The sequence below is a fragment of the Quercus lobata genome, chromosome 5, assembly GCF_001633185.2.
Source record: "Quercus lobata isolate SW786 chromosome 5, ValleyOak3.0 Primary Assembly, whole genome shotgun sequence".
NCBI lineage: Eukaryota > Viridiplantae > Streptophyta > Magnoliopsida > Fagales > Fagaceae > Quercus > Quercus lobata.
In genome coordinates, this window is record NC_044908.1 from 12,695,175 (window position 1) to 12,707,563 (window position 12,389).

A 12,389-nucleotide genomic window follows, 5' to 3' on the forward strand; every position below is an offset into this window, starting at 1 on the left:
ATTAACTCATTTGATACAAAAATTAAAAAACTTAGATTAGATGAGACACATGTTGCAAAATTAAACTATAATTAAAATTCAATTTGTACATTGAATTAACTCACTTGGCACAAAAATTTAAAAACTTAGTTTAGATGGGACATGTGGCACAAAATTAGACTTTAATTGAATTCCAATTTGAAATCTAATTAGATTTTCTCTCAACTTTACCTATTATATATATATATATATATAGATTAGTAAAGACCAAATTAACATTAAATTTAAAAGGATTAAATGGTAATTTTATTAAAAACTTAATTCTACTTTGCTTTCAAAAATTGAATTATCACTCAATTTTTTTTTTTTTGAAATTATCATGTTGAAAGATCAAACCATATCAATTTTCAATTGACAAAATATATTATTGGAATTAGGGTTGAACGTATGTTATTATGAATAATTAATTATGATTGGTTCTTAAAAAGAATTAATCATAATTAATAATGTGTCAAAAATGGACAAGAGTGCATAGGATGAATGTAATAAATAATGGCTATTTTAAATTATTTAGATATTATCTTCTTATAAAATGGATGACTAATTTTTATCAAACAAAAAAAAAAAAAAGGATGACTAATTAAATTTTAAAAATTTTAAAGTATCCTTTTGGGGTGTTTAATTCATTGTAATGTGATAGACATTAAGATAATGTAGATATCAAAGTGTTTAGTTTTTTTTTTTTTTTTTTTTTGTGAGAAGAAATAGCGTTTAGTTCATTTATTTGTAAACAATACAAAAATTTCACATTACCATAAATCATTATAATATGATGATTACCTTATTAGATGGTGGTAACTTTATATCTTACTTATAAGGATATCAAATACACCTTTGAAATAACCAAAACATTCCATCAAATGTGTCTAAAATTTGGTTTAAAACTCATAATTATCTCCAGGAAAAATTAGAAAAGCGAATAATAAGGCTACAAGTATGTACCAGAAGTCTGGAGTGTCAATCGACACCATGACCATTTATCATCTTATGGAATAATTACGAGCTCGGTAATTATGAAATGAAAAATCGTCTATAAAATTGTTTGGATGATAGAAAAGCCCATTATGGCTGAAATAGTAAATCTTGATCACATTCCTCTATTTGCTGCATGACATTGGAAGCAAGCATGATCACGTGGGCAAGTCTGTAATGATGATGGAGTGACCAAATAAAGGCAAAGCCAAGTGGTCATTGAAAACCTTTCGCAGTTTGACTGCAATTACTTATAGAAAATTGTTTGGAATGTATTAAGACAAAGCCTGAAGATCTCTAGACCTTGATCAAATTCGACCTAAGCCTGGGTGTCTAGTTATTTAATTTCCTTGTTATTTGATAAAGTCTAAAGTCTCTCTCTCTCTCTCATATTCCCCCCCCCCCCCAAAAAAAATGTAAAAATTTTAATCATATCTTTTTAATATGATTGGGACAAGTTTGGGTTGAAGATAACGATCATTAACTCGCTCGAATCAATTATATGTGAAGGATCTACCCATTGCCTTGCCTTACCACATCTACTTAACGACTTAAATAGAAGAGTAAATTTCACAAACCTACTATGAGGTTTGTGATAATATCAACTAGGTCTAAAACATTTTAAAACACACAATTTGGTTCTCAAAAGACAACTTCGTCCCTAACTTTTATTCTCTTATCTCTCCCTCTCTCTCTCTCATAAAATACCCATTTCAAAACCCATCTTCTTCGTCTTCTTCTTGCTTGTCTTAGGAGAATTCACAGCCTCTTTGAGAGCCGAAGCCAACATTGAAATCTTAGCTTAAGCCTTAAATAGCTCCTTTGGCAACAAAACCTCGTCGATCATGTAAATCACAATCAACTGCTCATTGATTGAAGCGAGGAGGTGTTGCTAAATCTCTCTTTTTCTCTCAGCTCTCTCCCTCTCACCCTCTGACTTTCTCTTAGCTTTCTCCCTCTCACACCCTGACTCTCTAACTCTCTTTGTCTCGTGATTTGTGAAGGAAGACCAGTGGTTGAGCAATAGATTGGTGGGTTGTGTTTTGGGTGGAAGTGGATTATGATTTTGGGTAGGTGTGTTGAAGTTTTGTTGGTTGGTTTCGGTTTTGTTGGTTTTTAGGTGGCATCGTGATAGTGGTAGTGGTTCAATTCTAATGGTTGTGGGTGTGGGATCTATGAGTGATATGGGTTTGTTGGGTGGTGGGTTTTGTAGGCGGTAATGGGTGTAGGTGATATGAGTTTGCTAGGCGGTGGGTTTTCTAGGTGACTATGGGTGTGGGTGATATGGGTTTGTTGGGTGATGGGTTTCACTGGAGAGAGAGAGAGAGAGAGAGAGAGAGAGAGAGAGAGAGAGAGAGAGAGAGAGAGAGAGAGAGAGAGAGAGAGAGAGAGAGAGAGAGAGAGAGAGAGAGAGAGAGAGAGAGAGAGAGTAAAATTTAGGAACAAAGTTGTCTTTTAAGGACTAAATTTCCTAAATTGGTGGGTTTTAAAATGTTTTGGACTTAGTTAGTATTATCACAAACCTCATTATCACAAACCTCATGGTAGGTTTGTGAAATTTACCCATCTAGATTGGATACTTGCTAACCAAGGTGGCATTATGTGTAAATTTTATATGTAACATCCTATCACATAAGGATGAGTCTCACACTAGCTGGGTCAATTCTTACGCGAGAGAATGTTGCATACTAACATATAACATAAAAAGTTAATGGCCATAAATTCATAAACTTAGTATATGTTGCAAACTAACAAATAACACAAAAAGTTAATGGCCATAAATTCATAAACTTAGTATGTATAGGGTTTCAATTCTTCATTCTAAAACCTTAAGGTTTTTTATTTTTATTTTATCATTTGCCATATTGTCTTTTGGGACTAACTTTTGTTAGTTTTTATGAACGAAAAATCATGTAACCATCGTGTGAGTAATGATGTAAATCAATTGGTGAGTGTTTTTAGGGTGTGTTTGTATAAGTGGTTGCAAAATGGTGTTTTGGATTTAAAATGAGTATTTGTAAAAAAAGTTATGAAGAGTTGTTATTTGCAAAATAGAGTTTTGGGTTTTAAAAACTCACTTTTAGGCTCCCAAAAGGTCTAACCAAATAGACCCTTAATATGATCGCATGATGATTAAGTGATTTTTCCGTCCATAAGAGTTAATAAAAATTAGTTTCAATGTTCAATTTGGCAGATATATAAATTCCAGAAAGCCATAAGAAATAATTGAAATCTTACGAGGTGTTTTGGCAAAAAAATAATGTTAATAATCTTTAGGTTAGAAGTTTCTAATGGAGTAAATTGTAATCGAGAAATGATGTTTATTCATGAAAACGGAAAGAAAATAACAAATTCCTTTTTATTATTATTATTTAAATATAGGTAACTTCATTTCTTTTTTATAATACAATATAAAATTTATACATCAACCTAATTTAAGTGTACATTTACGTGAATTTATGTGAAGCAGAGATAGTAGTATAATCCTAATCACTACTCTTATTATTCTCTGTTAATAGGAGACTATCGTTGTGTTAAAGCCCTGAGGCCCCTAACAGGTGACAGACACACGCATTGGTCCATTTTCACTTCTTACATAAAGAGAGTGAGTGAGAGAGTCTGACAAACAGACAGACCCTACATTTTCATAGGCGGGAAATTGAAACCCACCTCACCAGCTTTGATATATAAAACAAAAGCAGAGCAAGAAGTAGAAGAAGAGGAAAGAGTCTTACAAAGAGAGAGAGAAATGAAAGAGAGAGGGAAAGGAACAGAGCCATCAGTGGATGAGAGGTACACTCAATGGAAATCGCTGGTGCCAGTGCTCTACGACTGGCTCGCCAATCACAACCTCGTTTGGCCTTCTCTCTCTTGCCGGTCTGTATAAAACCCCCATTTACTCTCTCTTTCTCACTCTTTAGGGTTTCCATTTTTGTTTGATTTTGATGGGTTAGTGTCTGTTTGGATGCTGGGAAAAGTGTTAGGGAAACCAAAGGGAAAAAAAAGTAAAAGAGTAAAGTAAAGTAGATTAAAATGATGGGTTTTTGGTTTTATGCTGTTTTGGGTTCTGGGGTTTGATGAAAATTAAAAACAAATTGCAATGTGGGTTGTCCGTACTATTCTGTTTTGAGGGTTTTGTTTGCATTTCAAGGTACTTGCTTTTTATTGTGTAACATTACCTATAACTGTCTTTGTGGATGCTGGGAAAACTGTAGGGAAAATAAAGGAAAGAAAAAGTTGAATTAGATTAAAATGATGGGTTTTTGGTTTTATGCTGTTTTCGGTTCTGGGATTTGATGAAAATTAAGAACAATTAGCAATGTGGGTTGTCCGTACTATGCTCTCTAGAGGTTTTTTTTTTTTTTGGTAGTTAAAGATAATTGCTTTTTATTGTGTAATATTGGCTTTTTTTACTGTCTTTTTGGATGCTGGAGAAAATGTGGGAAAAGTAGATGGAAAGTGGAGAAAGGAAAAGTTGGTTTAGAATAAAGTTGAGGCTTTAGGTTTTATGCTGTTTTGTTCTCTATAATGTGAAGGAAGATGGGTACTAAACATGCATTTCATTGTTTTTAAGATGTTGAGAATGCTGTCTATTTTAAAGAATGTTTGTGAATTTGTAGTACTAAGTTAATTTTTAGATCTGTTTTGGCAGGTGGGAAAATGTGGGTAAAGGAATAGAGAAATGAATCGTTTGGGATATTGTCTTATGTCTGATTTAATTTCTAAACCATGAATGCAATGGAATGAAAAGTTTGATTATGGTGGTGCTCAATGTAAAAATTCCACTTTAAGGGTTTTGATTATATGTGTAAACTGTAAATTATTTGGTGGGCATGTGTTTGTCCATAAAAATCTTGTAGTTAGGGATTTTCATATGGAAATGAAATGAAGCTGCTAGGTAACATAGCTACACTTTATTTATGGTTAAAGGTTCAGAAAAAGTAATCTGATCCTTTATTTGTTGGTATTGATAGATGGGGTCCTCAACTAGAGCAAGCCACTTACAAGAATCGCCAACGTCTTTACCTTTCGGAACAGGCAAGATATTTTCTGTCTCTTGCAGTGTTTGAATCTGTTTTTCATTGTTGATTGTTAAGGCATTGTGTTGATTTTGGAATGTTAATTGTAAATTAAAGAAAGAAATTACCAATGAATTTATTCTGTAATTGTGGGAATTGGTTCAATATGTTTGTTCTGGAAAATGAGTAATTCTGAAGTTAAAGTTCAGTAATGATTATTTCTAAGAGCTTAACACTACAAATTTAAAACGTTCTCATGAGTGCCTGGTTGGAAATTTGTCATGCATTCTAGATCACTTATTCCAACTGCCAGATCTTTGCTGCTGTATTTTATTATGTATGATTTGAAATAAGTTATTAATATTGTTGAACTTGTCATTATTTTCATATTGTGCATTTGTGATTTACTTGCCTGCTCATGTGGAGTTGATATTAAGTCACAGTGTGATGTCATTGTCTGTTGTTTGTGCATCATCTTGTTTACTCTGGGATTGTATTTGTTGATTTATCCTAGTGGTTTTATCTTTTGTTGTCTTTTTAATCAGACTGATGGCAGTGTTCCAAATACCCTTGTCATAGCAAACTGTGAGGTAGTTAAACCTAGGGTTGCAGCTGCAGAGCACATATCACAGGTGATTTCCTGATGGAACATGCATTATTCATAATCCCCCACACCCACTCTTCCGTTTGTTTTTGGTGGTGTTTCTGTGAAGATGTTTGCTCATCAGTTGCATTCTCTTGGCATGCTCTGGTTGCTTGATCTTACAGTTCAATGAGGAAGCGCGTTCTCCATTTGTAAAGAAGTTCAAAACTATTATACATCCTGGCGAGGTACATGTGGCTTTTAAAGAAAATTACATTTCTACTTAAAATGGCTGCAAATGAGGATCTTTTAGTCTTATTAGCTATCAAATTTCAATGATCATAGTTGTTTTTGTTCTTATTCTTGTTATTATTTTGCAGGTGAACAGAATCAGGGAACTCCCACAGAATAGTAAGATCGTGGCCACACACACTGACAGTCCTGATGTAAGCATTTATCTTCATGTTGCCCTTTTCTTTTAAATGTGGATTATCAAGATTTCAAGGTTTTTAAATTTTGTAACTTGTCTTTGAATATGAAGTTTATAAACCGGGGAAGCTCAATATGCATTAAAGTTTTGAGTTTATGATCAGGTCCTTATTTGGGACGTTGAGGCTCAACCAAATCGTCATGCTGTTCTGGGAGCTACAAATTCTCGTCCAGACTTGGTGCGCCCCGTGCAAATGAAACTCTTTTTGCTATCCTTTTCATGAATGTTTTAATACATTGAAAATTCTTTGTTATTTGTCCTATTTCATTTCCCCCCTTCGTATCTTTAAAAAAAAAATATATATATATATATATATATATCAGGCAATTGTTAACTCTAAATGCATTGTCTTACAGATATTGACCGGGCATCAAGATAATGCTGAATTTGCTCTTGCTATGTGTCCTACTGAACCCTTTGTGCTTTCTGGAGGTTGGATTTCTTTTACTATCATTTTATCTAATGTCAGATAGTGTTAGTGTGATGGATATATTTATCTTGTGCCTGTGTCAATGTCAGCTAACCAGCCATGTGTGCGTGTGTGTATATATGTGTGTGTGTGTGTGTGTGTGTGTGTGTGTCCTCGTTTATTGAGTCATGTGATATTGGGTTTGTAATTGAATAAACTTGCTGCATGTCTATCCCCCAGATAATGTCAATATTAAAACTTCTTTGTGATGTTGAACTTGAGTTGATCATCTTCTTCCTCTACTCAAGTTATGAACTATATCTCCTTTCAAATCATATCATTTGTTGGGGAACTTTCTGTGCCAGGCAAGGACAAGTCTGTAGTTTTGTGGAGTATTCACGATCATATCTCGACTTTAGCAGCAGACACAGGGGCTACAAAGTCTCCGGGGTCTGGTGGCAGCAGCGCTAAGCATGCCTCTAAGGCTGGTGGGACTAATGATAAACCTGCAGACAGCCCTTCTATTGGTCCACGGGGTGTCTACCAAGGGCATGGGGATACCGTAGAAGATGTGCAGTTCTGCCCATCAAGGTAGCTTTCATCAATCATAGTCAAATGCATTGATTATGTATGGTTTTGTGGTTCTATATTCGTGATTTTTCCACATGGTCTATAACTTATTATCTGTCACATATTTGCAATTATGCATTTAATTTAGTGATTAACATGTTATTTGTTTCTTGTCATTTGACATCAAGTAGTGCTCTGGAATTACTTGGGAATTACCCCCATGTAGATATTTCAAGAGAAAACAAAGCTCTTCCCTATTTCCTGAATCTCATGTCTTTTTTATACTTATATTGCACAGGAACTGTAGGTGCTGTTTTTCCCTGATTTTCTGATACGCATTTATTATTTGTTATTTGTGTTAAAAGTGCACAGGAGTTCTGTAGCGTAGGCGATGATTCTTGCCTTATATTATGGGATGCAAGAGTGGGATCTTCTCCAGTTGTCAAGGTTGCAATTCTTCCTCTTTTGTCTATCAGTTTACTGTGCCATGGCAAGCTGTGGTACAATACCAAAGAATTTCTAAGTATGAATTACTGACATATAAAATCTAAATATTCATTTGATTATTCTAATAGGAATTTTATTTATTTTCCCGTCTTGATTGTTTTAGGGATCCTTTTTCCTTCTCTACAGTGCTCTTTATTATGCAAGTTTTGTGTTGTAGAATTGAAAATGCTGCTGCCTTCTCTTCTCATGGCTTTGCATTAAATGTTTGATGCAACTCAGTTATTTGGTTGTCATTTGGGCAGGTTGAGAAAGCTCATGATGCTGATCTTCATTGTGTTGATTGGAATCCTCATGATGTAAATTTCATTCTGACAGGGTATTTATTTCTCTCAGGCTTTGCATAATGAAATTGATCTCTTGGATGCTTCACAATGCAGAATGTGTCATGATCTGTGTGCTTTTGTTTCAATGTCTTCTGTTTCTGGACCTATTTGAATTGTCATTTTTTTTAAACAGTTCATACTATTATTTGGTTTACTTAAATTTGCTTTGCTTTTCCTTTAGGTCTGCTGATGCTACTGTTCGCATGTTTGATCGCCGTAATCTCACCTCTGGGGGTGTTGGATCACATGTTCATAAATTTGAGGGTCACAATGCAGCTGTCCTTTGTGTACAGGTGATAGAAAAGTTTTGGGACTATTTTCTTGGCTTTATGTTACATCATGCCTTTTGTTATATATTCAGGAATAGGACTTATTTAGTTATTTTTAACAAAAATATGCATTTGTTTTCAGTGGTCTCCTGACAAGTCATCTGTCTTTGGAAGTTCTGCTGAGGATGGCATTTTGAACATTTGGGATCATGAGAAGGTATGAAGCTATAATTTTTCTCTATACAGCCTTGCTCTCTCTCTGTCTCTCACTCACACACACATGATCATAAGACAACATATAGATCATATCAAAAAAAGAACCAACAATGCTGTGATGGTAAGAGATGGAAACTGATAAATATATGGTGAACTGACAGTAGATAAGGAAAGTTATTATTCCTATAATGATCAAATGCAGTGTATAAGATGGTTCTACATATGTATGGGTTGATTTGTTGGGGGGTGGAATATATGTAAAGCCTTCAAGCAGATTTCCAGCGTCACAATTTGCCTGTTATAAATGTGCCTTGCATTCACTATTTTATTAGCGAGCAAACTGATTTCCAGAGGTAGTTTTGATTATTGATATGTATTGAGGGTATTTTATTATTTTTTATTGTTCCAAGTGCTGTTTTTTGCTAATCTCAAGCTTCTCAGGAAGTTTTAGAAGTAATCTGGTTTTGTTCACTGGTATTATTCTTTAGTAGTGAGGATATCAAATTATCAATCCAATGGTCCCTACTACTATGACTGATTATAAGTATTATTCTGTATCACTTTATAATTTTTTACTTGTTGCGTGGATGATTTTAGTCATACATGGGTTTGGACTTTGAAGTATTTCTACTTCAGCGTTACACCAAAGCGATTCAGAGTGGTTAAGTGAGATTTAATTACGTCAACTAGATTTTCCCTGCTTTCACATCACTCTTGTACCCATTTTTCCCCTTTTAAGTTTTTTTTTTTTTTTTTTGGGGTGGGTGGGATGGACGATAGTTGTGTTCCCTTTTCTTTTTATAATTTTTAGTTGTATTTCTGTTGAATCTGGCTACAGGAAATTATCAATTTTGTTTATTAGGGTTCATCCCAATCTGAAACTCATTGCTCAATTCTTGCTTAGTTATTGTGGCATTTATGTTTCTTGTGTTATGCATGTAACTGATCCTATTGCCTTTCAGGTTGGTAATGTTGGATCCAAAATGCAAAATGTTCCTCCAGGCTTATTCTTCCGACATGCAGGCCATAGGTATGAATTTGTGTATCTTACGTGTGTGTGATTTGCTATACAAACAGGTTTTTTTTGGGGGCTGAATTTGGTGTTTGTTACTACTTGTTTATTGGATGTTAATGCACTTATATGCTTTCTGGATGCTTTTTTCTGAAGATTTTGTACACAATACTTTATTTCTATTTTATGCATGTAGGGACAAGGTTGTGGACTTCCATTGGAATGCATCTGATCCGTGGACAATTGTCAGTGTGTCCGATGATTGTGAAAGTACTGGAGGAGGTGGTACACTGCAGGTAATCAATATATATATTAACCCTGGTATCTTATCATTTAGAATGTGCATTTTTTTTCCTTCACTAGTTTAATAGTGAAAAATATCAGAGGGATAGCATTTTGCTTGAATAATAATCAACTTGCATGTAAAAATAAAATGTACTTCAAGATATGATAATATTTTGGGTTTATGCTGCTGTACGTTCCTTGATGAAAAAGTGATGGTTCTGGTGCAGATATGGCGGATGATTGATTTGATATACAGGCCCGAGGAAGAAGTTCTAGCCGAATTGGATTCATTCAAGTCCCACATTTTAACATGTTCCTCTTGATGCCTATTTAAAAAGTTGTTAAACTTTCGTTTTCTAGTGTGCTCAAGCTAAATGACTTCCACCTAAAGTTTCCAAACCTTGGTAGTTCAATATTTTGTTGGTTCCGAATTTGACTATTAAAATATCCTCTCTTTGTCTCTCTCTGTTCATTAAGAGCAAAACTGAGCTCCTTTTGTGTCATTTGGTAACTGGTACAGTTTAGTCATTTAGCTGGACCTTCGTTTCAAATACTAGTACTACCCCTGTGTGGGAGTTTTAAACAAATGACATAGCAATTAATCTAAACTGTTTTAACTCCGTTCATTAACAATATGTCTATGGATACAATACTTTTAAGAAGAAAAATTCACAACAAATTAAAAGTGGTGACTGGTGCATAATAAAAGTAGTATCAGTAGTGGACATGGATGAAAGTGATCTTCAATTACAATAGGCTATGTCAATAATTGTGAAAATATTATGTCCTTATTGCATTCATAACATTACTAATTGGTCAATGGGAAATGAGTACCAGTAACAAACATTAGGCCTTGGAGGGGGGTTTTGCATAGGAAATAAGACGTCAACCCTCTTTGGCCTAGTTATATGTATTCCATCTTTTGTTACCAAAATGAACATTTGATCTTCGTTATTTGCTTTCTAGACAACAATGGAATTTAAGTTATGAGTTCATCTCCTGTGCCCTTTGAATGGAACACAAAATGCAAAGGCCTAGTACATAAGAAAGAGTTCTAAGAAACTAAGGGAACTTGGGCAACTTAAACCATGATATGTACTTAAAAATCTTAAAAGTTTTGTTTAATCTCTCACCTCTTAGCATTTTTCAAGGTTAAGATTACAACTTTCATCGAGGTGGAAAGTATACCAAGAAATAAAATCCCCTCCCCATTTTATTTTAAATGTAAGACATCTCACGACTAGTTAAAAATAGGAGGAAGTATTTTTTTCTCTGTATTGCCAGATGCGAGGCACATGACATTTATTTGATTTTTAAATGTCATATGTCTTACATCTAAATAAAAATTTGAGTTATTTAAAGGATTCAATGATAGGGGGTCTTATCCCAATCCAATCTCAACTTTTGCTAAAGGTTGAAAGTGGATTAACTTAATCATTTTTGTAATGCATAAATCACATCTAATATTTATTGGAAATAGAACAAAATCCTTGTGGTCACATTTGGATATTTCATGCCCTGCAAGTGCCATTAGAATTCCTCGCATAGGGATAACTTGGGGTTGAAATCTTATCTTCCGAATTTTTTTGGGAGGCAAAAAAAAAACACCCTCCCCTTTCTCTCTTTTTGTTAAAAAAACATATCTAAAAATTAAAGACCAAAAAATAAGAAGATAAAAGAGGGAAAGGAAAAATGAGGATAGCATATTCCTTAATCCTTTACCATCTTGCAATAGAAGTATGAAATTAACGGTTGTTTAGCACATGAAAAAATTTATGTAAATCTCACATAAATAATATTAATTTTATTCAATACTTAAAATATAGTTGTGGGGTGTTCGAGGACCGAGAAGAGTAAGCTGTGGGATGTCCTGTACCCATTTATTTGTAAAATGCATACCCGAGAAGTTGGTCTACCCGAGAAGAAGATGGGGAAGGTGCAAAGTATCTAATGAGCGCCTGAATGAGAGAAATAGCATTCTAGGAGAGGATTAGCGCGGTGGGAGGAAGCTTCCTGAAAGGGTATACCTTCCACCCTTGCATTGAATGCTCTGTAATAATCTTATCAGCTGCTTTAATATAGAAGTAACCCCTAAACAGTGTCTTCATAGCTAGCAACCCCTTCTACCACCTTTAGCAGAACCTTGATGGGACAAGTATCCAAGAAAGAGCTATGGGGCGTACATGTGGAGGATATATAAGGGGAAAGAAGCTCTATAAGGAAAGAGGGGATTTTTCTTGAAGTGTAAAAATAAACTATAGAATGAACAGTGAAGGTTTGGTGTAGAATCTGTATCACCCATCTTTAAGAACAAGTCCTTGGATTCTTCTGAAGACAGTAAAATCCTGAATTATTACTCGAATTGTCTATCTCTAGAGCTTCTAGTTCCTCAGATTGGACCAGAACTTAGTTCCAAAATTATGCTTGAACTTTTTTTCCACTCTCTTTAAAAATTCTATTGTTTGGGCTTGAGTTGAGCGTACGAGGGACAAGGCATCACTGTTTTTAGTGGACTTGGGCCCCCAATTTCCCAGTACCTACAATAGTTCTAGAGGATGTTCTTTTATTAAATGGTTATCACATAATTGATATTATTTTAGTTAAAAAGAGGCTGAATAAAAAGACACTCTTTGAATTATCTCATCTATATATATATATATAAAACCGAAGCCTTTACTAGCTCCACAATTTTCCT

At 34.4% G+C, this 12,389-nt stretch overlaps 1 protein-coding gene across 2 annotated transcripts; it reads left to right on the top strand.

The window, feature by feature from the left end:
- The first annotated feature begins 2,331 nt into the window (after nt 1–2,331).
- On the top strand, nt 2,332–10,302 carry LOC115992760 (WD-40 repeat-containing protein MSI4-like). Of its 2 annotated transcripts, none has more exons than XM_031116981.1 (16): nt 2,332–2,343; nt 3,749–3,888; nt 4,986–5,049; nt 5,576–5,662; nt 5,799–5,861; nt 5,994–6,059; nt 6,207–6,281; nt 6,460–6,535; nt 6,878–7,103; nt 7,448–7,529; nt 7,832–7,905; nt 8,094–8,205; nt 8,324–8,398; nt 9,360–9,427; nt 9,606–9,705; nt 9,922–10,302. In XM_031116981.1, exons 2-16 carry the CDS (start codon nt 3,761–3,763, stop codon nt 10,015–10,017), a joined length of 1,392 nt encoding a protein of 463 aa, XP_030972841.1. In that variant the 5' UTR covers nt 2,332–2,343; nt 3,749–3,760; the 3' UTR covers nt 10,018–10,302. The 2 variants fall into 2 exon arrangements, with proteins under 2 accessions (XP_030972841.1, XP_030972840.1); XM_031116980.1 differs by lacking the exon at nt 2,332–2,343 and adding an exon at nt 2,420–2,441.
- The last annotated feature ends 2,087 nt before the right edge of the window (nt 10,303–12,389 follow it).

What these genes read in the sequence shown, in the direction of transcription:
- LOC115992760 (XM_031116981.1), top strand. Translation starts at nt 3,761, where the DNA reads ATGAAAGAGAGAGGGAAAGGAACAGAGCCATCAGTGGATGAGAGGTAC. An exon ending in CTGCAGAGCACATATCACAG is followed by an intron (nt 5,663 to 5,798) that starts GTGATTTCCTGA and finishes TTGATCTTACAG; the next exon opens with TTCAATGAGGAAGCGCGTTC. An exon ending in CTATTATACATCCTGGCGAG is followed by an intron (nt 5,862 to 5,993) that starts GTACATGTGGCT and finishes ATTATTTTGCAG; the next exon opens with GTGAACAGAATCAGGGAACT.